This window comes from Scardinius erythrophthalmus, assembly GCF_964197995.2.
Source record: "Scardinius erythrophthalmus genome assembly, chromosome: 6".
NCBI classification, from domain to species: Eukaryota; Metazoa; Chordata; class Actinopteri; order Cypriniformes; family Leuciscidae; genus Scardinius; species Scardinius erythrophthalmus.
In genome coordinates this window covers 16,973,534-16,999,049 of record NC_138226.1, presented here as the reverse complement: position 1 = coordinate 16,999,049, position 25,516 = coordinate 16,973,534, and the positions used below count along the sequence as shown (strand labels likewise).

Here is a 25,516-nt window from a genome sequence, read left to right as displayed (position 1 = left end):
GAAGAAAATTTCAGATGGCACTTAGAGGCTTTTGCATCTGAAGTCTTCATATATATACTGTATATATATATATATATGTATGTATATGCACTATGTATAAGTGTTTGTGTTACGAAATGTTTCTTAAGTATATTAGAATTAATTCTGAAGGATCATGTGAGACTGGAGTAATGACTGCTGAAAATTATACCTTTACTCCTGTAGGGTATGGATCATGATGCCTTTGAGAAGAAGTTCAACACAATGGAGGTGGGCTTCCTGCACAGCCAGCAGAAGTACTGTAAGGAAGTTCTGAAGCTGAAAGCTGGACAAGGAGCTGTGGTCAGCAACGGCAGGGTGAGATTCACAAACACCCCCTCCACCTTTAGACACCTCAAGACAAATTCCATAGGCATTATGAAATCATTTACATCCTAATGACCTACGGTACAGACTGCTGATTTGGATGATAAATAGTCTGAACCGTAAGGTCTCACCAGTTGGTCTCTCTGATGGGGCCGCTTTTTTTGTTGACTCAGTATTAAGCCATTTGCTTGGCCTGTCCTAACCTGTGAGGAGAGGAGGAGAGAGATGAAGCCTGGCGTTAATTCACCAGCGTCCACTCAGCAACCTCTGCTGCAGGGGTCATGGGTTATATGGAACCGCCGAACTGTCATATTGCTGTGCTTTCTCAGCAGAGTCTTTGTTGACAGACAAGCACAAAATGGGCCACAGCCCGAAACAGCAGTGACACATCCCATCATTCTCCAACACACCAAAGTGATCCCCAGAATTTATTCTTGTCTAGAAAGAGCTATGGTTTCATAATTTCTGCTCTTTTGTTGCCTTTGGTTTTATAAGATAATACATGTATTATAAAACAGGACTAATTATATATATTTGGAATTCATGCATAAAAATCAGAAGCGTGCGCACAGATATCTGTGTCTCAGACAGCATGTGAATACTGAATTGAGCTCTCTTTCACATCTTCTTGCACTTGAACATATATATTCAAACAAAATTGTCAAAATGCCCATCTTGGCAAATATCCTTGTAAACATAGTCAGTTATGTTTCAACTAAACGTAAACTTGTGAGAAATAAAATGCATGTGTAACAGTATATTCATAAGATTTGTGCATTAGCTCTTAAAGTGACGGCGGCCTACTATTTCCGCTGTTTGTTTTTAATGCTGATTAAACAACAAAAGACAAAGGACAATCACTCATTGCTCTTGACTGAATAACTTTAGTAACTTAATTAAGGATTAATCTATGTTTGATGACTGGTAAAAAATATTGGTTACACTTTATTTCAAGGTGACGTAGTTATATTGTACTTACTCAAATAAGTACTGAGTAATATTAATAAACTACGTGTACTGTAGTTAGGGTTTGTTACCTGTAAGTATGCATGCTTTACTGTTATTACTATAGTAGGTACATGTAGTAACGTAACCACGTCACCTTAAAATAAAGTGTTACTTCAGTCTTCAGTGTCACATGATCTTTCAAAAATCATATTATTATCAATGTTGAAAACAGTTTTAGCTGCTTCTTTTTTTTAGGAAATCATGATACACTGCCATTTAAAAGTTTGGGGTAAGTAAGATTTAAAACAAATAAAGGGGGGAAAAGAAATGAATAGTTTTATTTAGCAAAGGCACATTAAATTGATAAAAAGGACATGTATGAAATATTACAAAAAAGTTGTAAAAGCGCATAAGCATTGAACATCTAAGTAATGTTCACCTTTTTTTATATAAGACAATATATTACAGTAGTATTTTATAAATAATATATTCATATTAGATTTTTATGATAATATAATGTATTTATATTCGCTTTTAACAAGAAGTATTTATAATTCATTTCTTTTAGCTGGAGCTTAATTGGCTTTCAACTGCAAAAGGGTAAATGTAACTCTGAAAAATGACATGGTCTGCTAGCCAAATGAAAAATGAAAAGATGCAAAACAAAATAAGCAAGAAATGGAAAACTGGTTAAATACAGATTGTGTGTTAAAAAATCAAGAGTACTTTCAGGGTGATTACACATTGATATTAAAAGCCAGAATGACAGTCTGGCAGTCGGCCTTGTTTTGATTAGCTTTAAAAAGGTTTTGCCATTGGCATGCCGCATGCATATAAAATAATGACTGTCTCTCTCATATGGAAATGGGGGGTTTATAAGGATTCTGGGTGTAGAAGTTTGAGGTGGTAAGCACACATGAACTGACACTTTGGAGTTGTGGCCTGTGATGTGAACCGAACGTACAATTGTAACTAACAATGTGGTTAACGTCTACACTAGATCCTGGGCCTATCGGTTGAAGAAGACTTCAGTTTGGAAGATTTTCATCTGCTAGAGAAGATCACACTGCGAAGTTCAGCAGAAAAGATTAAATCCAAGATCAAGCAGATGAACTTGAATGCCCAGAAGTATGCCCTGATTTTGTTTGTTGTCCTAAGCTGATATGTCTGTAGATTTAAAATTATTTGTTTGTGAGAGGAAAACAGAATCCTGTTATTTCTCTTCACAGGGCCAGTGATCTAATCATGAAAGTAGATGCTCTTCTCACTGCATCACCTAAAGGAGAGTCCAGAAAAGATGTCAAATTTCTGAAGGACAAACACAGGTGCAGTACTGCTAACGCTAAAGATTTTCTTTACAGTGTTTTGATCGAAAAACAAAGGATACATTGCACCAGACCCTCTTGCTGCTTTTCTGACTGCAAACCATAGAAAATAAAACATTGCATAAATAAGCTGTATATAAGTATCTCCGTAATGGTGGTGTCTGCTATTGTACCTTTGAGTAATTTTTTTTTTTTTAATGAATCATTCTAACATGAATGGGTCTAAAATGAAATGGCAAGTTGTCTGTCCAAATTGGTCCGACAACTCACTCAATGAAAGTGAGTCATCTGCATATCCAAACATCCCATCCATTCTCATTAATGCAACCCTTATTTTCACTACCAATGTATTAAGCTGACCAGATGTGTCTTTCAACAGCGTTCTTCAACTGGCACAGCGTGAAGATGAGGTGTTCTATGACGTGGTTGCCATTGTGGATCCTCTCACCAGGGATGCACAGAAGCTGGCTCCTTTATTAGCTGTATGTACAACTTTGGTCACATCTAAGAGCTTATTGTACCTCAGGCATGTGTGTGCTGTGATTCAGCTGAGTGACTGTGTGCTTATGCTTTTAATACAGTCATAGTACGTCATTGCCAGGCCTTCCTGCATCTACACCAACATCAACTGGACAGCAAGAGTTACAAGCAAATAACCATTTCATATGAGAAAAAGTAGTGGCACTTGATGTCTCAGAAAGCTGAATGTTCCATTGAGACTCTTTTAAATTACAATGTTTTTTTTGTTGATTATTGAAATCTGCAGTGGCGACTGGCAGCAAGAAGACAATATAAACATAATTTCACTCACCTAGTCCTAGCCTATCATTCGAAGCAAAAATTCATCCTTCTGTCCTTTTAAATGTCCGAGTTAAAAGAGCACGTTTAGTGAAGCTGATTGCTGTAGCCTATATGCAACTTAGACATGGCATGTGAAATACTCGATGGTGATTGGCAAAAAAAAAAATTTTTACCAACGGAGGCACAATTCTCCAGAAATTCTGATATGGCAATAGACTTACATACTACTACTACTACTACACAAGTCTCTGGCTATGGATTTGCCTCCCGCTCCCTTTCTCTATCCCCTCAGACTCACGTTTCGCAGATTTGGCACGTTCTGGGAAGCAGCGCGCGGTGGTTACACTTACAGTGGTGAAATTACAAACAAGAAATATACATTCTGAGATAACATGATAAAATGAATAACTGGGGATTTTATTAACATTAAATCGCCTTTCTCCCATTTTCACCTCAAAATTTTGGGTAGGCTGTGCCTCCCCTGATGAGCCACCACTGGAAATCTGTTAATTCCAATGATTAGTTCCTGGCATGAAAATGGAAATCTGCCCCTGGAATCACTATAAAAGGAGTTTCTAAGCCATGCCTATTTTTAGATTTCTTTAACTAAGTGCAGCGTTCTCTTTACATTTATATTTTACTTTTATGCATTTGCCTGACGCAAAGCGGCTTGCATTGCATTCAAGGTTAACAAAGTTATTAGAACATTTATTAGGCAAATAACAAACTGAAACCATCAGCTAAATAGTCTTTATTCACAAATAATAACCAAAAAACTTAATATATTGTATGATGTCCTTTGGCCTTGAATGACAGCTTGCATTCTTGCTGGCATTGTTTTTATGTACACTACTTTTCCACAGTCTCTGTTGTTTTATTGACTTCCTTGCACAGTCTCTGTTATTGACTTCTTGCTTTTTATGAAACCTTTGTGCAATCTATCTTTGAATCCACTAAATCCCAAATTTGTTCAATAGGATTCAAGTCCGGACTTTGACTTGGGCCAACTGTGACTAAAGAGCTTACACATACTGGTGGATTAATCATTACAGATGCATAAAAAAATATTTTGGTAATCACCGATACTGTTAGTTTAGGGCAGCTGTGGCACAAACCTTACATCGGGTGGTGGTGTAATAAATTTAAGCACTGTACATATTATCAGTTCAAGCATTCTCTGGGAATCAAACTCATGACTTTGGTGTTGCTGTCACCATGATCTACTCATTAGGCTACAGGAATGCACAGGAATCTTTTCATGTAAACCCTCGTATTGGTTTCAATATTGTTCTATGGTCTCTGGATCTTTAAAGAGTGTTTTTATATCCATAACCATTGTATTACGTCCTCTAAAGTCATAAAGAACTTGAAACGTGCTCATCTGTATGTGGTTCTGTAGACCGTGACCTTGAACATTCCCTCCTGAATCCTGTTGTTTGTGAGTGGGTAATAACCTGGCCGTCTCCTCTCTGTGTGCTGCAGGTGCTTGGTCAAGTGGTCAATATGAAAGTGCAGGTGTTCATGAACTGTCGAGCCAAGCTGTCTGAGATGCCCCTGAAGAGGTGAGAGCAAAAGCTTAATTAAACTTCATCTCTGAGAGATGACACACACACACACACACACACACACACTCATACAACAGCCTAGTGCTGTTCTGCTGATATCACCTTGTTTTGTTTTTCCTCAAACTCAACAGAGTTTGATAGTAAAAAATGTCAGAATAATGGAAAAAAACATGCTTTTTATATTGGCAGAAATGGGTGCAGTAATGTACATAATAATCAATGACAGTAAATTTGTTAGCCTATACTTCAAAATCAGCATGTACATTCCATGTTCTGTAGTTATATTTTATTTATTTATCTCTCTTTAGCAGTATATCAAATATTTCATTTTCAAACATTATTTGATTTAATTTCCCCCAAAAAAGGGCAGGATTTTAATTATTTTGTTATAGGATTCCTAGCTATTCCCACCTTAAAATGGCAAATTACAACAGACCACCAGTTTATTTAACAAGTGATTTATTAAACTTTTATTTTATTTTCTGGCAGCTTTTATCAATATGTTTTGGAGCCGGATGTTTCCTTCTTTGGTAACAACTCCATTTCCCCCGGCCCTATGGCTCGATTTACGGAAATCCCAGAATCCCCTCTGCTCACTCTTAATATGATCACCCCAGAGAGCTGGATGGTAGAGGCGGTCAGGAGCCCATATGATCTAGACAACATCCACTTACAGGAGGTATGAGTTCTAACTCTGAGTTCAGTATTTATATATTTACCAAAGCTGAGTTGTGCACTTGATCAGTTTTTTCAGTATTTCATACAGCACAATAGCCACAGTAGTGCTTTGAAATGTTCACATTTTTATGATACATAGCTGCATTTGCTACACCAAGTATTTTGTTCGTTCATGTTTCACTAACAAACTTTATTTGTTACTTTTAACAGGTTGAGTTGTCATGCTCAGCCAGGCCTCTCTGGAAAGAGATGTTTAGCGTCAGTATTACGGATCTTGATGAATAAATGAGTCTTCTCTTACTGTATGTTTGTCAGGTCAGCGGTATAGTGAATGCTGAGTATGAGCTTGAGTATCTACTGTTGGAGGGCCACTGTTTTGACCTATCCACAGGTCAGCCTCCCCGAGGACTTCAGTTTACACTGGGCATGAGACAGAAACCTCTCATGCATGACACCATCGTCATGGCCAACCTGGTGAGTTTGTCCCTCTTCTTGGCTTTGTCCAAATATGTATTGTATTTGTTATTTTTAAATCTCTTAAAGGAATTTTACTGGTATAGCAAGTGTTACATGGACCCAAAATGAGAATTCTTTTATTATTTACTCACCCTCGTGTCATTCCAAACCTGTATGACTTTCTTTCTTTTGTGGAATATTAAAGCAAATACTAACCCACTGCATTGTACAGGGCTATTTCCAGTTGAAGGCCAACCCCGGCGCATGGATCCTGAGGCTGCGCGAGGGCCGCTCAGAGGATATCTATCAAATACAGGCGTGAGTGTTTTCACTTCACTGATTTACATTTACACACCACCATTCAAAAGTTTGGGGATGTTTTTGAAAGAAGTCTCTCATGCTTGCCCAGGCTGCATTTGTTTGATCAAAAAATACTATCACAAAATATTATATCATATTATTAAAAATGTTATTTTAATATTGGTTTCCATTATAAAATGTAATTTATTTTTGTAATGGGAAAAGCTGAATTTTCAGCATCTTCACTCCAGTGTCTTCAGTGTCACATGATGCTTTAAAAATCATTCTAAAGGCTGGAATACACTACATGACTTTTGCCTAGATATATTGACTATATATGTATATGTATATGTATATGTATATATGTGTGTGTGTGTGTGTGTGTGTGTGTGTGTGTGTGTGTGTGTGTGTGTGTGTGTGTGTGTGTGTGTGTGTGTGTGTGTGTGTGTGTGTGTGTGTGTGTGTGTGTGTGTGTGTGTGTGTGTGTGTGTGTGTGTGTGTGTGTGTGTGTATATATATATATACACAGTATATATATTTAGGATTCTTTGTTATAAAGAACAGCATTTATTTGAAATAGATATCTTTTGTAATAGTATAAATGTTACTTTCACTTTTCATCAAGTTAATGCATCATTGCTGAATAAAGGTATTCATTACTTTTTAAAAAAAAACATTGGACCCCAAACTTTTGAATGGTAGTAGTGTAGACTTGTTTCCACGATGATGTAAAATCCTTTCAAGCTATGAATTTTATCAGTTCATGCATTTCCCGGGAGTCAAACCTGCCATCGTGGATTTGTTAGCAATATGCTGCACCTGCACCAGGAATACAGATGCTATCCAAAAAAAGGGCTAAAAGAAACCGCCACACTCAAATTAATGGTAGACATCAAACTCTCCCAAATGTTTGTCCTTTTAATTCCTTTTTCAGATTGTGCATATTTTAGTTGTTCTTTAAGGAAACAGCTGTGGTTTCTTATAGAATTATGGGAGACAGTAAAATATATACCCCATTCGTGCAGGTTAAAGTTAGATTGCAATGTAATTTTTCACCCTGCTAGTGCGATTATTCATACAGTCTGGGGTCTGTCACACAAAGAAACCGAGAGAGAGAAAGAGAGTTTGTGTGAGAGAGAAAAGAAGTATCACACACACACTGCTGACTGCTAAATTAATGGGAAGGTAGTGTTCCTTCAGTGTGTAATTCATTGATATCCTGCTCTGAGGAAGTGCAGCCTAGTGGATCCAGGGTTTCATTTAGGATGCTGAAGCTAACAGCACTCTGTGTCCTGTATCACTGGACATTTATTATGCTTTTAATGTCATTACAACTTCCTACTGAGACAGGAGGAATTTGACAAAAGGAACACTCAAAATAATCTTCTTCTTCTTCTTCTTCCTCCTTCATCCTTCTTGTTGTCTATGGCAGCCGATAGAACCGCATGGTTAAAAGTTGTGAAGTTTGACACAGATAAAGGACAGTCCGAAAATTAACCACAGTGTTTTGGTGTCTCTAACTCAATCCCTCTAGCGCCACCAACTGTCCAAAATTTCACTTAGCGAATCAATCACGATTCTTATAGTGCTTCGATTGCATCCTTTGACGTCATTTTCCGATATTAAAATTGTTCCTCCATTTTGAATTTCTCATCCTAGACGGTTGATCCGATTACCTCCAAAATTGTCTCACATCATCTTCAGACCATGCTGGCAAAAAAGTCAAAAAAGATGTTTGATAAATCAAACCATTCTCGAATAACACGCACACAAATTCAACAAAGTGTACATCAAAATGGATGTATGGCTATATCTACACAACGCAGTAGCGTATTGAGACCAAACATGGTAAATGTCATCACAAGCATGACCTGATGCTACATGCAGCATTTCATCACAGTGCCACCTACTGGTCAGGAGAAATGAAAAATGGCTATTTTTGGTTATAACTTCTGAATGGATTGCTCAAAAATCATAAAACACTTTTAATTCAGTGCAGCATACAGTCTCAAATGATACCCAATTTTCTCAAATTGGCCATTATGGGCTTCAGCCAATTAGATTTTATGAATGCATTAGCGTATTGCTACAAAACTTTGTTTGTGTCATCAGGACCATGCCACCATACCAATTATAACTAAAATAATGTAACTACTCATTGTTACAGTTGATCTGATGCTCTCAGCCATGCTTGCATAACTCTTTATGCCTTTTTTTTGTGCTTGGATCCATTAATTGCTGCTTGCTGCTATATTTTTGTCCTTGTTATTGTCGGTGTTCTAGTCCTTCAGTTTATCTTGTTCTTATTGTTCTTTTGTTTATCTTGTCTTTGTTGTAGTTCTTATTATTTTTATTTCATCCTCTTTTTCTTGTCTTGTTTGTCTTATCACATTTTCCCCATTTATCTTGTCGTTGTTGTTGTTGTTTGTTGTCTTCATTATTTTCTGTAATTTAATTCAACTCAAACTGCAAAACCTATGGACTCTATTCACACTTTTTGTAGATAAAGTAAGCCTTATAGATCTATTGTTACAGGTCTTTAACTTTTAGCATGCTTCATTTGTTGTGTTGTGAGCACTGGTATTTCTTTCAGGGAGTGCAGAAATAGTGTTTATATAGTGTTGTGTATGTTTTAGGCATGATGGAACGGACTCTCCTGTCGATGCTGGTAATGTCATTGTGGTGCTCAACAGCTTCCACAGCAAGATCATCAAAGTTAGAGTAAGTGTTGAGATGTTACTGTAGTAGTTGCAATGTATTAACAAGCATTTACAGACTGTGCCTCCATATAAAATATCAGCTGAAGGGACTAATGAAAAAGTAACATCTGTTCTGATATTAGGTCCAGAAAAAGGCTGACAAACTCAATGAGGATCTTTTAAGTGAAGAACCCGAATCAAAAGGCATTTGGGACTCAATAACCAGGTGAGTCTGATTTTTGAAGCACTAATCTCATTTTGGATCACATCTTTAAAATCCAGAGTTGAACAACATTTTGTATTTCTAAAGACACAAAAATTTCACATCACAAGCAAGATCTTTGTGTACGGCTATACCTGCATAGAATCTGTGGCTGCAGATTTGTACAGAATTTGACCGTCCATCATCAATCGTCTATAAACATCTTGCATGTTTTTTTTGTAAATATATTTTGGCTAATTTGATAACGGACACATTCATCAAATCCACTCTGCGAAATTCTCCAAAATTAGTGTGGGAAAAAAAGGGCAGATCCTGGGTAGGCCTGCCTGTGACTATGTAAATACACACACATCATAATTCAAAAGTTTGGGGTTGGTCAAATTTTTAAATGTCAAGTTTCTTATATTACCTAGACTGCATTTATTTGATAAAGAATACATTAAAAATAGTAATATTGTAAGTTAAAATAACAGTAACAAATTTTCTATTTGAACATATTTTTTAAAATGTACTTTATTCCTGTGAGGGCAAAGTGATGCAAATAACTTTCAGTATCATTACCTCTGTTTTCAGTGTCACATGATCCTTCAGAAATCATTCTTCTGATATGCTGATTTGTTGTTCTTATTAATATCAATGTTGAAAACAGTTGTGCGGCATAGTATTTTTGTGGAAACTGATGCATTTTATGCGGGGCTCTGATGAATATCAAGCATTTATTTGAAATGGAAATCTTTTGTAACATTATAAATGTCTTTGCTGTCGCTTATGACCAATTTAATGTGCCATTGCTGAATGTAAATATTAATTTCTTAAATTGTACTGACCCCAAACTTTTGAATGAATATTTGTGTAGGGCGTTTGCATTTTAACTAACAGCTCTGTTGACTACGTTTTATGATCTGTCTCCTTTGCTCATTGCTGTCTTTGTGAAGTGTGTGGAGTTCTTTGGAGAAAAGGTAGGGAACTTAATCTCTACTTGTTTTCACTCTTCTTTTTATCTAAATTTTTCTTGCGTCAGTAAGTGACACAGCAGAATTTTGATTTGTAAGCGGTAATCTACCTTTTTCATTGAGTTTCTCAACTTAGTTTTCACGCATATCATTCTCCATATTTAGAAATAGTTTGCCTGGTTGTTTTGAAACTCCACCTTGTCTCAGCAGTGTTACATCACCTCCACTCCACTTGATTTAACATTGCCTCACCTTTTTTTTTTTTTTTGTGGAAGTATGTGGCTTGGAAACGGGGGACTGAAATGTTCTTATGGTGTGATGCTTGCTTTTCATTTTTTTTAAATGCTCTAATGTGAATATCTGTTCAGAGGCAGCAGTAGGTGAGATCTTGGCTAGGAAGGTTGTTGAAAGCTACAGATGGCACTTGTTTTATTTTGTGGCAATGATGGTAATTGAGATCTTCAGGAATCTCTTAACCTCGTCAGAACATTCATACTGTGAGTTGCTTAAAAGATCAGCAAATGTTTGTGAAATCTGTGTTCTTTCGTCATTAACTTATTAAAAGAATAACTTGTGCTGTCTCAAAACATTGTAGGCTGAACCAACAGAAGTTAGTGCTGAGAAAAGATCTTGCATCATTTGCTTGCCGATGCCACTTACTTTGGTTTGATGTTTTGTTATGTAATTCAGTGACATTCATACAGTAAATGGGGTTCAGCAATCAGTCAGCATTGAGAGTATACTCAATAAGATTACCTTTTTCGGTCATTTATTTTAACTTAGCATGTTCTGTTTGTCTTTTTTAAGGATCAAGCTAATATCCTGCTTATTATTATTTATTTATTTTTTCTGCAGTATCCACAACTCTGCCATGTCCATGTTTACCAGTGGACTGTTAATAAATTGTATTTTATTTTATTTTATTTTATTAAGCTAGGATGCATTCAATTGATCAAAAGTGACATTAAATACATAATGTTAGAAAATATTTCCATTTTAAATAAATGCTGTTTTTTACTTACTATTCATCAGAGAATCCTGAAGTATCACAGTTACCACAAAATATTAAGCAGCACAACTGTTTTTAACATTGATAATAAGAAATGTTTCTTGTGCACCAAATCAGCATATTAGAATGATTTCTGAAGGATCATGTGACACCAAAGACTGGATAAATGGATGCTGAAAAATCAGCTTTGCCATAACAGGAATGAATTATATGGTAACACTTAAGTTTAGGGTCCAATTCACACTATTAACTAGTTGCTTATTATTAGCATGCTGAAGATATTCTGTTTTTTAATACTTATAAAGCACATATTAATTCCTTATTCTGCTTGACCATATTCTACATCCTACCCAATGCCTAAGCTTAACATCTACCTCACTAACTATTAATAAGCAGTAATTAGGAATTGGACCCTAAACTTATATGTATATGTATGTATGTGTATATATATATATATATATATATATATATATATATATATATATATATATATATATATATATATATATATATATATATATATATATATATATATATATATATATAATACATTGCTATGCATAAGTTTAGACACCCAGTTGAATAAATACCTAGAGATTGGCATGGTTTTATTTCAGTTAGCCTAATAGCTGGTTTGATTTGTATTGAGAGATGATCTTATGGAAAGTACTCCATGCCGATCTCTAGGTATGGGGAAGGCTATGTGATGATGTGGGGCTATTTTAATTCCAAAGGCCAAGGGAACTTTATCATATATCATAGTATCCTGGATCCATGAAGTAACTGGCCTTTAAAAATAAAAATCTGCCTGCCTCTATGGGAATTTAACATAGGGGTGTCCAAACTTATGCACCCTGTATTTTAAGGAAGAACATTTATTTATTTATTTATTTAATTACGATACATTATTCATTCACAAACAAAATTGGTGTCCTTAAAGGTTGGATGTTTCCTAATTTTTTTAATTAAGGCATTAAGTTCAATTTACAAAAGATGATTTTTTTTATTCCTTTTTTTAGTCAACTTTAGCATGGGTGTCTAAACTTATGCATAGCACTGTATATATATATATATACACACACACACAAGTTATTTAAACATTTTGAACAAATCAATTGATGCAGACTTTGATGACTTGGATTTTGGATGTCTTAAAGTTTTGCTGGTGGACCAAGTGTGGATGATGGCGATAAGAAGAAAGACGTTCTCAACATATTCTCAGTGGCCTCTGGACATTTGTATGAGCGCTTCCTGAGGTAGGATCACCACTTGTATGAACGCAACCACATCAGTGTTGTATTGAAATAAGAAACCTCATGTTTCTTCTGCTTCCCCTTTTTCCCTTTATAGAATAATGATGCTATCTGTCCTTCAACACACATCAACCCCTGTTAAGTTCTGGTTCCTCAAAAACTACCTCTCCCCCTCATTTACGGTAAGACTGCTACTATTCCCAGCTTGCTCTCACCTGGCCGTTCACTGACTGACTGATGCATTTTGTACACCATAAATAGCAAGAGCTGGCTCAAATGACTATTTCAAGTCTGATTGGCTGAATACTAGGTTATTTTTGAAAGCCAGGGTGCACAGGTTTATATTTTTAAATGTATATAAACATTGTCAGTCAATTCAGTTGCAAATAAACATTTCTGAGGAATACCTAGTTGCTGGGTTGACCAAATTTACAAAGTTTATAGCATAGTTATGGCATCAGATTATTTTTTTATTTTGTTACATTTTATAAGATATAACAATTTTGTGTGTGCTGCTTTGATCTAAGAGTGAGGTCAGATTTCAGATTTATTTATACATTTTTGTGCTGGTTTGTAGGGCCAATTTGGCTCAAATTGAAATAAATGAAATAAAGAAAATGGCTATTGTAATATTTCACTGTAGAATAAAAATGTATCAGTAAAGAAAATATAATAATAGTAATAATGATAATAATCATTAATCATTAATAATGATAAACTGTAAAATAAAATGAGCAGAGCAGAGCAGATGTCTATGTAATACATGCTCCAACATGAATCATTAAATTAATGTTTTTTCCTAATCTTTACCAAAGAAAATGAGAACAAATTATTGACAAATACATACTTCTATAGTGTATCCTCCTCTATAGTTTATCTTTCATGTTTGCGTGTACAGGACACAATCTCGCACATGGCGAAGGCATATGGTTTCCAGTATGAGCTGGTCCAGTATAAGTGGCCCCGCTGGCTTCACCAGCAGACAGAAAAGCAGCGAATCATCTGGGGTTATAAGATCCTCTTCCTGGATGTGCTTTTTCCCCTGGCCGTGGACAAGATCATCTTTGTTGATGCTGATCAGGTGACCTTACACATGAGAAAAACAACAGTGGTTCTGAATGGAATGCTAGCCCGCTGCATATTTGTAAAAATAGCATGTGAAAATTACAGTTGTTTTGCCTTTTTTTTATCCCATTGTATTTTAAATGTTTAGTTCGCTCAAAAAATTAAATTTTATCATTTTATCATTTGCATATCATGTCGTTCCAAACCCTCAAGACTTTTGTTCATCTTCTTCTGAGTTTTTTTTCTTGCACATCAAGTCAGTACAGTTGAACTTCTGTATTTGATGTGCCTTAAGTATGTGCATTGTATGAAAATAAAAGCCTAAATTGAAACTGTTCATCTTATTAAAAGGAACATGTCTCCTTCATATGATCATATGTTTATACGTTTACAGTGTATTTATGAATACATCAAAAAAGTTTTGGAGAAATGACTTTCAATAGGAGAACCGAAATAACTTCGATTTCATTAAAAATACCTTCCTTTTGTGTTTTAAAGATGAACGAAAGTCTTATGGTTTAGAATGACGTGGATGAGTAAATAATGACAGAATCTTCTTTTTTCGGTGAATATTCACTTTAAAACGTCTTGACTCTTGGCAGTCTATGATATATAATATAGATATACTTGCATAATAAGTCAAGAAAAAATATTAAAAATCATGGCTCATATTACTTCCAGTTTATCCATATCATTTGAATGGCAAATTGAGCATTGCATTGTGAGATATTGTGTTCTGCACTGTGTGCTCTGTTGTATACTGCACATTTTGACAGATTTAGTAGTAAAATAGTGGTATTATGTTAATGCATGGTGATGTGCATCAATTTCCAGACTGTGAATCTGATTTAACAATACGTCTTACATTTTGGCATTTTGCACGTTACACCAGCCAAAAGAATTCACAGGCCAACAATTCATTGTTAGCGCATTAGCAAATGGTGATATCTTCTAATTACAAAACATGACCCTGTGAATGCTTTATATTTAGATTGTCAGGGCAGATTTGAAGGAGCTGAGAGATCTGGATCTAGAGGGCGCCCCGTACGGCTACACGCCATTCTGCGACAGCCGGAAAGAAATGGAAGGCTACCGTTTTTGGAAGACTGGCTACTGGGCCTCCCATCTTGGGCACCGGAAATACCATATCAGGTTAGACTTAGACAAATCACAATACTGTACATTGAAAATAGAGAATATGACTTTCGTCTTCAAAATTCTAGGTACATTCTAGAATGGTATAACATTTTAAAATTTAGTATTGATAGAATATCTGATATTATGAGAGATGTAATATTCAATAAATGTGGCCCTTATCATCCAGTGCATTATATGTGGTGGACTTGAAGAAATTCAGAAAGATTGCTGCTGGAGACCGGCTCAGAGGGCAGTACCAAGCCTTGAGCCAAGATCCCAACAGTCTGTCCAACCTGGACCAGGTATTAGCTTGACATCGCTCAACAGCCATATGTTCACAACTAGGGAAGGACTTTCATGTGATTTGAATGTTTCTCTTTGGGGTTTGATGCTAACAGGACCTTCCCAACAACATGATCCATCAAGTAGCCATCAAGTCCTTACCTCAGGAGTGGATGTGGTGCGAGACCTGGTGTGATGACAATTCCAAAGCTACAGCCAAGACCATAGATCTGGTTAGTATGCATTCACACCACACTATCTTTTAGCACTAGCAACATGCTGCAGCTAAACAAGAATGGGAGACCCATTTGGAAGGTGGGGAGAGTAAATAAAAAAAAACTACGTCAAATACTGTCATGAGCATGTAAGTAAATCCAGGAAACTTTAGCATGGTATGTAAAAGGAAACCAATATAAGAACGCTTTATATAACTATTTTAAATGTGAAGGTGCTGTCATATTGCCGACATTTTGTGGGCAAAAAATGGCAAGAACTCAAGCAGATGGTCGATGTGGTGAATTTACAGGACCAACCTGAACACAAGTGATTGAAAGGGTTAACAAGTTGATGAGTTTGCATGGGTTTTATATACATGTAACAATTCTTATTATAACTTACAATAAGGTCTCATTTGTTAACATTAGTTAATGTGTTAGCAAACAATGAGCAGTATTTTTACAGCATTTAGTCATTGTTAATGTTAATAAATGTTCATGTTCACAGATACAACTTTGGTTACTTTAACTTTTAAGGTGACGTAGTTATATTGTACTTACTCAAATAAGTACTGAGTAATATTAATAAACTACATGTACTTACTATAGAGTTAATGTTAGGGTTTGGTTTAAGGTTAGTTACTTGTAATTATGCGTAATTTACTGTTATTACTATAGTAATTACATGTAGTAATGTGTAACTATGTCACCTTAAAATAAAGTGTTAACACATCTTTTGATTTAAAAAATGTAAATGTTGGAATTAACTAAGATTAATAAATGCTGTAGAAGTATTGTACATTGTTAGTTCACGATAATGAATACAATTAATATAGATGACTAATGTTGCTAAACATAACAAGACCTTATTGTAAAGTGTTACCAATATACATTACAGAGTTTAGATATTTTATATCTTCCAGCATAACCAGCATTTTTTAGGCACCGATTATAATTTTAGCAGTAATGATCAAATTACTTTGTTTCATTTTACGAAAAAATTGCATTGAAAACGACATGCGAGATTATATCATGTTGAAATGCCTGCAGTCTGATCATACCCAGATTTCTTCATTCGCACCACGGCTAACGCACACACACACAGAGCGACAAAAATAGTAGTCTCATTTACACCCTCTTCCTCCCTGCCGGCTGCTCCTGGGAGGTGGAGAGGGAAATGTCTCATTAGAGATGGCAGTGAGGGGAATGTGTGTGAGGGCTGCAGCTCACAGCACAGGCTAGTCTCACTCGCTCAGCTTCAGAAGAGTGTTGACCACTGCTTTCCATTCAGCGCTCTCACCTCATTAATGTATACCAAGTTTTGTTGTGAAAGTCTTTTGCTTCAGTGGCTTGTGGGTTTATTTTTACCAGAGGTGTAATTTGCAGGTGGGAGGAGTTGGATATTTTTTTGCCAGGGTCGATATTGTCCCCACCACATTTTGAATCGTCTCGTGGCACGGATGTACCCAATACAAATGAAACATCTCCACTTGACCAGCAGAGTATTCATTTCCTTGGTTTGGTAAATGATCTGGAAGGCAGCAGTGTTTTCTTGTGGCTGTGTGGCTTCACACAGACGAGCACTTCAATATATCTTGGGGAAATCACAAAACAAAATGCACACAAAAGTGTCCCTGCTCTTGATATGCAATCATGGATGAATATCTTTGGTCTTAATAAGAAAAAACAATATACTAAGGCAAATTAGAGCCCAGAACTTAGGAAACGCTTAACGAACCATTAGGGCTTTCAAATTTTTAGCATCATTAGTCCAGTTTTGAGTGTCACATGATCCTTCAGAAATCATTATAATATGGTGATTTGGTGCTTAAGAAAAGTTTCTTATTATCATCAATATTGAAAACTGTTGTGCTGCTTAATATTTTGGGGGAAACCATGATGATACATCTTTTTTCAGGATGAACCAGAGAAGCATTTATTTGAAATCGAAATCTGTTGCGACATTATAAATGTTTTTGTCAAATTATTCTATATATTGCGCACCTCAAACTTTTGAACAGTAGTGTACGGTTTTACATCAATTCACTGACAATAATTTACTAATATATACTAATATACAGTACATACTATTATAATTAATAATATAATTTGCTGCAGAACTTTAAATAAAATTCAATAGCCCACAGCCCTACCATGTGGACACGTTTGACAATGTATGGTTCTCATAATCTTAACCATTTGAGGATTATGCTTATATGCTAAAAAGTTAAGTAGCCAGTTTGAGCTCAGATGTGGTGTGCTTTTAATTTTGGCATCATTTCTTAGTTTATGTAACTTTTTCTTTTCTTTTTTTACTTTCCATGCCAGTGGCACAACGAAAGTGCCATTATGTTGTAAAAATTTGCTTAATGACTCAAGTCATGAAAGTGTTCATATCAAGCTATATTATAGACGAATGACATTGGCAGTTTTCACTTGAAGTGATCAGGAAATGAAATAAGGCCACTCAAGGAACTGTTGAAAAAGGTGGAAGGGAGTGTTTTACCACCACAATTGACTGTTTTGTTTGGGTTGATTTATTGCAGTGCAATAACCCAAAGACCAAAGAGCCCAAGCTGAGTGCAGCCGTGAGGATCGTTCCAGAATGGTCCGAGTATGATTATAAGATAAAGCAGTTTCTGAAACAGGTGAAGGACCAGGAGGAGAAAATTACCGCGGGTAGACCATCACCACAGCACACAGGTAAGAGTTACTTATCACTAAAATTACGATATTTTATTCAGTAAGCCTTGAGATTAAATAAGTTCATGAACATCATTTGTATTTAAACAGGCACTCGACGTGATGAACTTTAGTACTTGGCGTTTGCACCAAAACTTCCTGTTAATCTTGAACTCTACCATACAGAGATGTTTTCCACAACAGGAACACTGAGGAAATATTATAATGGACTTTTATGCATATAATTTTTTGAATTCTTTCTGACTTCAAGATGTAAACTGTATACATGACATACCTTTTTTTATAAATTGTTGACAAAAAGAAGTAAAGAAATTTCAGTGTTATCTGATATTTTTGACCAGTCTATGAACTTATAATGGCACTGGTGTATATCTGTAGTATTTATAAGAGGAAAAACATGCCAATATTGTGTACATTCCTCCAGAGAAGACTGTAAATGCATTTCTTGTAAACATTTTCAGTAAATATTTCATCACCATAGTTTATCAGTCAGTGTTTGCAAATAAAGGGTACCTGAGATTTCAAATGGTTGCTTTATAACAAAGGTCTCATGATAATTTTTTTAATTACCTTGATATTTTGAAATACTGAATACTGCTAAGTAGAGCTCTTAGATATTTATTTCCTAAATAAACCATACACAATTGTAAACTATAATGGGAGATGTGAATTCAAATTACTGTATTCACTGCTGACAAAGTTTGCCAACTCTACAGATCCAATCCACAAAGCAATCTCTGTATCCCAGGTAATGAAGCAGATCTTTTACATTCCCTATTTTATTTATATTGTTATATCACATCATTGTCTCTGTACATGTTTGTTTCTATGCCTTGATGTTCAAGGATGTGGATTTTCTCAGGAATAAAGTGATATTTTTATGTCAACTTGTCTTTTTTACGTTGTGTCTAAAACCAGGCAAAAAGAACCTATTCATTTAAATAAGCATTCATCTCTCTTTATTTAATTATTTACAGCATTATTCGATTCATAGAAAAATAGTATCATTTTCTATGTACATATTATACTCAAGAATGAAACGTTCAACACGTATAGACATTGCTTGGAGAATAACCTTGCGTTCTGGATTGTAAGATCCCTGAAAGTAGAGGAAGTGCTTCAAAGAACAACAGTTAGCAAGCGGGATCACTTGACAGCCTGTTTCAAGGCGCTTGTCATGTCAGAACCGTGCCTGTGGGAAGGTTCAGAAGGTACCAGATCCTATTGGCTGATTCCAGCACATATTCAGGCCCTAGCTCCTTTTAGCCGAGCCTTAGTTGAAACCGAATTTGAAATTAAATGGCCCAGAGCCGAAAGGATTAAATCCCTGGAAGTTGTCCCAGCCACCGTGGAAGTGGTGATGGTGATGTCCCCCACCCTGCTGACTCTCTGGATCCATGGGATCCTCGCCCTGGTCAAACTTACTCCTCATCTCTGCAGAGAAACGGAAGAACAAGACGTAATTACCACAGAACCGAGCAACAACAGTGTAAAGTACACCGCATGTGGCACTAAAACATACTGTACCTGGGTTGGTGAGAACTTCTTTGGCTTGAGCGATATCTATGAACTTCTTCTCGGCCTTTTTCTTTTCTTCTTCATCCTGGAAGTTGTCTGGATGCCACTGCTGCGCCAACTTTCTGTATGCTTTCAGGATCTCTTTCTTTTGGGCAGTTCTGCAACCACAGCAGTTTAATAAGAATGTTTACTCGTTTCGAAATGAGTGTTAGGCCTCTGCATTGAAAATACATAGTAAAACTCTCCATCATCTGTTTATCTAACCTCTTCACACCCAGGATCTTGTAGTAATCCCTCTTCTTGGACTGTTTGAGGAGCCGGTGTGCTCTCTCCAGACCCTCCTTGATCTGCCGGTCATTCTCACTATGTTCTTTAGCACTCTCAAAGTCCTTAATGGCTGCCAAAAGAACAAATCCGTCACCACACCTGATTATTTTAAGAGCAATCTTGAGAAAGAAGCCAATTTATTGATTCTTTAAACAGTAAAGTAAAAAAATACAATACTGCTGAGCATGAACATACAGCAACCGTAAAAATAAATGAGCTTTTCAAAAGCCTTTACAGTGCCATTATATCTCTGGCGGACAACACTGAAATTTTATTGCCATGTGTAAGGGCAATTCTTCAGATCTTAGTGAAATTACAATCACAGAAAATATTGGTAATTGCTGATAATATGAATGAGTAATGCATTTTATTGTATTTATTTTAATTTAATTAGCAAATGTATTATATTCCATGACTAAGTTATTAATACTCAATTAATACTTCAACTTTTTTAAAGAAGTGTTGTTGTTTTTTTAAGTAAACATGCTACCTTCTTCATATTGGTCATCCTGGAGGAGGGCCTCTGCTCTGTCTTTCAGAGCATTCACATTATGAGGGTCTGCATTCAGAACTTCACTGCACACTGAGATGGCTCTAGCAGTTTGTTGGTCCTGTGGAATAAAACCAAAACATATTCACCTTATTCTATCACTTACACACAGATGCAGTGTATGCTTTGGTAGACGGCGACACCTTGTGGTCGTGGAGCTCAGTCTCACCTTTGACAAACAGTGGCACATGCGCTCTTTGGCATTATGTATGAACTGAGGAACATTTGGTTCAGTCTTCATAACGGACTCATATTTATTAACTGCATCACTGTACCTGTGGATTTAAAAAAACAACCATTTAGTTGTCAATCGATGAATGTGCATTCACAAGTTCAAATAAAGTAACTTTATTCTTTAAATCAAAGAAAAAAAAAAAACTTTTATTTAGCCAGGAGTCAGGACACATTAAATCAAAAATTGACAGTAAAGACTATTCTCTTTCAAATAAATGCTGTTCTTTTCAAAGAATTCTGCAAAACAATATATCAAGTTGTCCACAAATATTAATCAGAACCCTTGATAATAAGAAATGTTACTTGAGAGCCAAATCTGCATATTAGAATGATTTCTAAAGGATCACGTGACACGGAAGACTGGAGTGACTGGAGTTTTGCCATCACAGGACTAAATAACACTTTAAAATATATTACAATAAAAAAGTTGTAATAATATTTCCCAATATTACTGTTTTACTGTCTTTCTATTCAAATAAATTTAGCCTTGAGTGAGCAAAAGAGACATCTTTCAAAACATAAATATTACAGATCCCAGACGTGTGTGCGTGCGTGTAATTAGTCTTATTATTGATGTTAGTTTTATAAATATTGTGAGACATACTTCTGCTCCTGGATCAGTTCTTCAGCACCCTGTATCTGTTTGTTGAGCTTCTTAACTTGCTTGTAGTGACTGAAGCACTGCTTATGATCCGGGTCCAGTTTCAGACACTCCCTCACCTCACTGCAGACAAAAAATAAGCCCTTAAATCTGGATCCAAACATTTATTAGACATTCAAAATAACCAGGATGTCACTCACTTTGGACATACAGCTACAGTATATACATTCATCTTTGCATTTTGCAGTTACTATTATTAAAACAATAATGCTGGAAGTAGGTAGTTTACAGTGTAGGCCTATATTGTGCACTCCAAACTCCCAGACTTAATGCATTAATAACCACATGTTGACTTACTTGAGGGACATCTCATGGTCTCCCAGACTATAATAGATGGTGCTGAGCTTGTAGAAAGCCTGAGTGTTGTCACTTTTGAGTTTTGAAGCGGCCTTGAGGTCACTGATGGCTTTGCCCATTTCACCCAACTGAATGAAACACTCGGCCCGCATCTCTCTGGAGTCCGCATCCCATACACACGTCTGAGAGGAGGACAAGCAAATGTAATCCATTGTTAGCTTTGTATTTTAAATATGAATCCTTTGCTGTTGACATTTAATATGATATTTGTTCTGTTTTCAGTTCATACAAAGCAAATTTTCTGAACAAATAGTGCTCTTATTGAGCACAAACAATCATTTTCTGCACCAAGACAAAACCAGGATGGATCACCTACAGGAACCTCTAGGGCCAATACAAACTATCATGTTTATAAAGGGAGGGACATTATCCAGGTCACTGCTAGTATCATTGTTATACTATTATAATGTTTTGAATATACTGAATGAGATTTTATGTTTATATTTCACTTTAAGTTTAGTTAAAGTTTTAGTAATTTTATTCTGTGTTTTTGTCACTTACTTACTTTTATGGTTTCAGTTTTAGTTACGGATAATAGCTTGATCCAGGTTAACTCACATCAATGATGATGTCAAGGTGTGATGTGGCAGAGCCGTAGTCTTTGCGGTTGAAATCGCTCTGTGCCTGGGCTACCAGTCTCTGAATTTCATCAGATTTCTTCAGTTGGCTCTGCGCCTCCTGCTCTTCCCTACTGCTTGGGTTTGATTTGAGCTGGATGAAAGAAAGAAAAAATATGTCATCCTTAAAAGAGCATGAACAGGTAGTAAGTATCCGAACAGCACAACAGTTCAGGTGTGCACTGTGCAGGTTAAATGAAGCCTTTGGAGTATTAGACTGGTTATATACCCCACTGACTGACCCAACTAAGAATACTTCAGGGCACATCAGTAAACTTAAATTAAATATTATGTTTCCTCATAGGTGATACAATTAATATATTAATATGTGATATAGAATGCAGAGTAATTTTTAAAAAAAAAATTGCAAAGATGAACAAAAATTGATCTCAGAACTTATGTGGCCATGCTTGCTAACTAAACGTGCACTGATCAGAAAATGTTATGCCAAAACCAATAACCTGTATCTTAGCATTATGTTAAAAACTGACCTTATCTGCAATACTTATTTTCAAAGACCCACTTTTATCACAGTTTTACAAATATTAAACCATATGCTGTCTGCAGCAAAATACACCACGCTGTAAAATTACAGAAAACAATTCACATTTTGGTGAAATGTCAACACATATGGCATTATTAATAAAATAGGTGTGACTTCCACAATGTGTGTGAATCCTTGCATGAAGCTATCTTAAAGGGATACTCCACCGTTTTTTCATATTAAACTATGTTATTCCCTTAACTAAGACGAGTTGATGCATACCTCTCTCATCTCAGTGCGTGCACTCTATCGCTCTGGCGCACGCGGTGACACTCTAATAGCACTTAGCTTAGCCCAGTATATTCCCACAGAGGAAGAGGATCAGGCGTGACTTTTTACTGCGCCGAGTCGAAGTACTCCCAAAAGTGCTATTCTGCCATACATTATAGTTATCCTTTTTAACCCACTTAGAAAAGCGCCACGTTTTATTTTGTCTCACCATACTTGGTCTTGTAACTACTCGTGTAACTGTTTTTAAATAGGGAAAACGTTGATGTGTTTGGTCACTTCTAAATTCATTGCTGTTAGATACCATTGAACATACTGGGCTAAGCTAAGTGCTATCAGAGTGTCACCGCGCGCCAGAGCGATTAAGTGCACGCACTGAGATGAGAGAGGTATGTATCAACTCGTCTTAGTTAAGGGAATAACATAGTTTAATATGAAAAAACGGTGGAGTATCCCTTTAAATATACACCCTAAAGCACCACCCTACCCTTCATCACAAATTAAAGATGGCCAATAACGATCAGCTTGTGTCTGATTGGTGCATCTCAAATGCTAACCAAATGTCACTCACCACTCTTTTGAAATCATTTTCTGCTTCATCAAGTTTGCCGTGTTTCAGCAGTAGATTTCCTCTCTGAAGTCTAGCCTGTGGATTAAGAAGAAACACTAGTTAATTTCTGGGTAACAGATTTTGGTAAATCATTTAAAAATACTGTATATATTTTACAGTGTGAAATGATTCTGAAAACCCACCGATGTGAAATCTGGTTTAAATTCAATGACTTTGCTGAGGTCTGGTAGTGCAGATTTTGACTTTCCCATTGCTAGGTAAACAGTTGCTCTCCTATAGTATGCCATGTAATTTTTGGGATCACCGTCTGATAATTAATCAAAATAAATAAATAAATGAAAAAATCTAGACACACTGCTTACATCAAAGTGGCATTTTGTGGAAAACAATGTGACATTGCATCATTACACACAAAATTTCATTTAGGTTGTCATGTAAAAAGATCCAGTACTCACCAACAGCAGCGTGAAAGTGAGATAGAGCATCAGCCAGCTGTCCTGCGGCCAGAAGCTTCTTCCCCATCTCCAGATGATTCTCAACACCACCATCCTTCCCACCATTAACTCCTGCAATACATGTGAAAAGAAAATATGTTGGAAGCCTAGAATGAACCAGACAGTATAACAAGGTATACATGCAATACCTGCATCATGTATTTAGTAGTAGACAGTAGAGTACACTAAAGTAGTGTAGTGCACATTAAAGTTGGTATGGCATAGTATGTCCACTAGAATGGAGTCAAGTTGACTAGATTAAACAACAGTGTCAACTTAATATTGCAGTGGAACCACAGTGTTTCAGCAACAGTTAAATAAAGACTTTAAAGCAGTAAAATAGAAAAAGAAAAAAAAACAGTAAAAATATATATACTATTGAATGAATAACCCACAATAACCATCTTTAAGGTTTAAAAAAAAATGCTTGACAGGTAACTGGATGCTCAGCTGCGTTTCTGGACTAACGTGACAGTTCTCCATATGAATAACACCTAAACAGCTGGGATTTTTCATCTCTCACTGACTTTGTATTGAGTTATGTTTTAAGAACAACGAACAAAGTCACTTTCTCTAAACAAATGTCATGAAGACGAACGTATAGTTCACTATAAACCTGGTTAAAAAACATTTATTATCATTAAGCAGCACTAGCATTGATCACTTACCTTCGTATCGAAGATCGATCAAAACTAGTAAAAAAGGAACGTAGCTTAGCAATTTATGCGCCACTGGGCTTATGGCAACCATGTTTTCTTCTTTTCTCCGTCAAATCACTGATTTAATGTATAAAGTTCCTAAAGACACGCGGGACATTCGCATAGCTGTCAGGCCAGCAGACATCATGCACACTGATCGTGGGTGACTCTGATTGGCTGATATTTCCATAAACCGCGCCCATCAAGTACTGTTCAACGGAGACTAGCCACGGCATCATTATTTTGATTCTGTTTGCGCATGCGCGCGCGACAGTGAGTACGCAGGTTGGTGTGTGGGAGGAATCAAGTTGTGTGATTATAATCAATTTTACTTCTTATGTAGCACTGTATTTTTTTAGAGGACTCTAAATTATTTGCGGTAACTGGATATAACTAGGCAAGTCTTCTCAGCACGATCATTGGAATAAACTGTGGTAGAAAAAAGGGCATAGTTTTGATATATCTAAGCTTGTGATTTTATATAATTTTTCAGTCATAGGCTACATATACCAGTTGAACCAGAAACATAATGACACGTAAGTTACCAGGTCAAATATTTTGTCTAGAAATGATAGACAATTTAAGACACTATCAAAATAATACAGTAACATTGGGTAAATATTATGTGGGGATTTCTCTTTGTCACACAAAACATTTTAGAGAAAATCAGGAAGGGTTTATTTTATTTTTATTTATTTTTTAATAATCAAATAGCCTACAAAGATTAAAAACATATTATGTAATATAGAAGAGACATTTT

General features: G+C 36.0%; 2 protein-coding genes across 3 annotated transcripts in view; one reads left to right on the top strand and one right to left on the bottom strand.

Moving 5' to 3' along the window:
* The window catches only part of uggt2 (UDP-glucose glycoprotein glucosyltransferase 2), a 34,607-nt gene extending 15,769 nt beyond the window's left edge, over positions 1–18,838 (top strand). Inside the window, exons 23-41 of one of the 2 annotated variants that reach the window (XM_081367959.1) lie at positions 205–336; positions 2,294–2,421; positions 2,523–2,618; positions 2,998–3,100; positions 4,902–4,981; positions 5,474–5,663; positions 5,978–6,136; positions 6,351–6,436; positions 9,055–9,139; positions 9,261–9,343; positions 10,276–10,299; positions 12,460–12,558; positions 12,653–12,737; positions 13,454–13,636; positions 14,612–14,772; positions 14,945–15,059; positions 15,156–15,272; positions 17,801–17,957; positions 18,048–18,838. In XM_081367959.1, coding sequence (XP_081224085.1) covers positions 205–336; positions 2,294–2,421; positions 2,523–2,618; positions 2,998–3,100; positions 4,902–4,981; positions 5,474–5,663; positions 5,978–6,136; positions 6,351–6,436; positions 9,055–9,139; positions 9,261–9,343; positions 10,276–10,299; positions 12,460–12,558; positions 12,653–12,737; positions 13,454–13,636; positions 14,612–14,772; positions 14,945–15,059; positions 15,156–15,272; positions 17,801–17,957; positions 18,048–18,070 — 2,106 coding nt within the window. In that variant the 3' untranslated portion in view covers positions 18,071–18,838. The remainder of the gene's footprint in view (positions 1–204; positions 337–2,293; positions 2,422–2,522; positions 2,619–2,997; positions 3,101–4,901; positions 4,982–5,473; positions 5,664–5,977; positions 6,137–6,350; positions 6,437–9,054; positions 9,140–9,260; positions 9,344–10,275; positions 10,300–12,459; positions 12,559–12,652; positions 12,738–13,453; positions 13,637–14,611; positions 14,773–14,944; positions 15,060–15,155; positions 15,273–17,800; positions 17,958–18,047) is intronic. The other variant, XM_081367960.1, reaches the window with a different exon arrangement.
* dnajc3a (DnaJ (Hsp40) homolog, subfamily C, member 3a) lies at positions 18,836–24,935 on the bottom strand. Its single transcript, XM_081367961.1, has 12 exons — positions 24,727–24,935; positions 24,020–24,130; positions 23,747–23,871; positions 23,565–23,639; positions 22,163–22,315; positions 21,545–21,726; positions 21,191–21,310; positions 20,522–20,627; positions 20,293–20,413; positions 19,740–19,872; positions 19,485–19,633; positions 18,836–19,391 (listed from the first exon to the last, which is right to left on the bottom strand). The coding sequence occupies exons 1-12, from the start codon at positions 24,806–24,808 to the stop codon at positions 19,231–19,233; spliced, it is 1,518 nt and encodes a 505-aa protein (XP_081224087.1). The 5' UTR covers positions 24,809–24,935; the 3' UTR covers positions 18,836–19,230.
* Between the last annotated feature and the right edge of the window lie 581 nt (positions 24,936–25,516).

Bases quoted from the DNA above. Each gene is read 5' to 3' on its own strand.
- dnajc3a (XM_081367961.1), bottom strand. From the start codon at position 24,808: ATGGTTGCCATAAGCCCAGTGGCGCATAAATTGCTAAGCTACGTTCCT. The intron at 20,628-21,190 runs GTATGTCTCACA...TTAAATCCACAG, and splicing joins GAACTGATCCAGGAGCAGAA to GTACAGTGATGCAGTTAATA. The intron at 19,873-20,292 runs GTAGCATGTTTA...TTCTTTTGGCAG, and splicing joins GGATGACCAATATGAAGAAG to CCATTAAGGACTTTGAGAGT.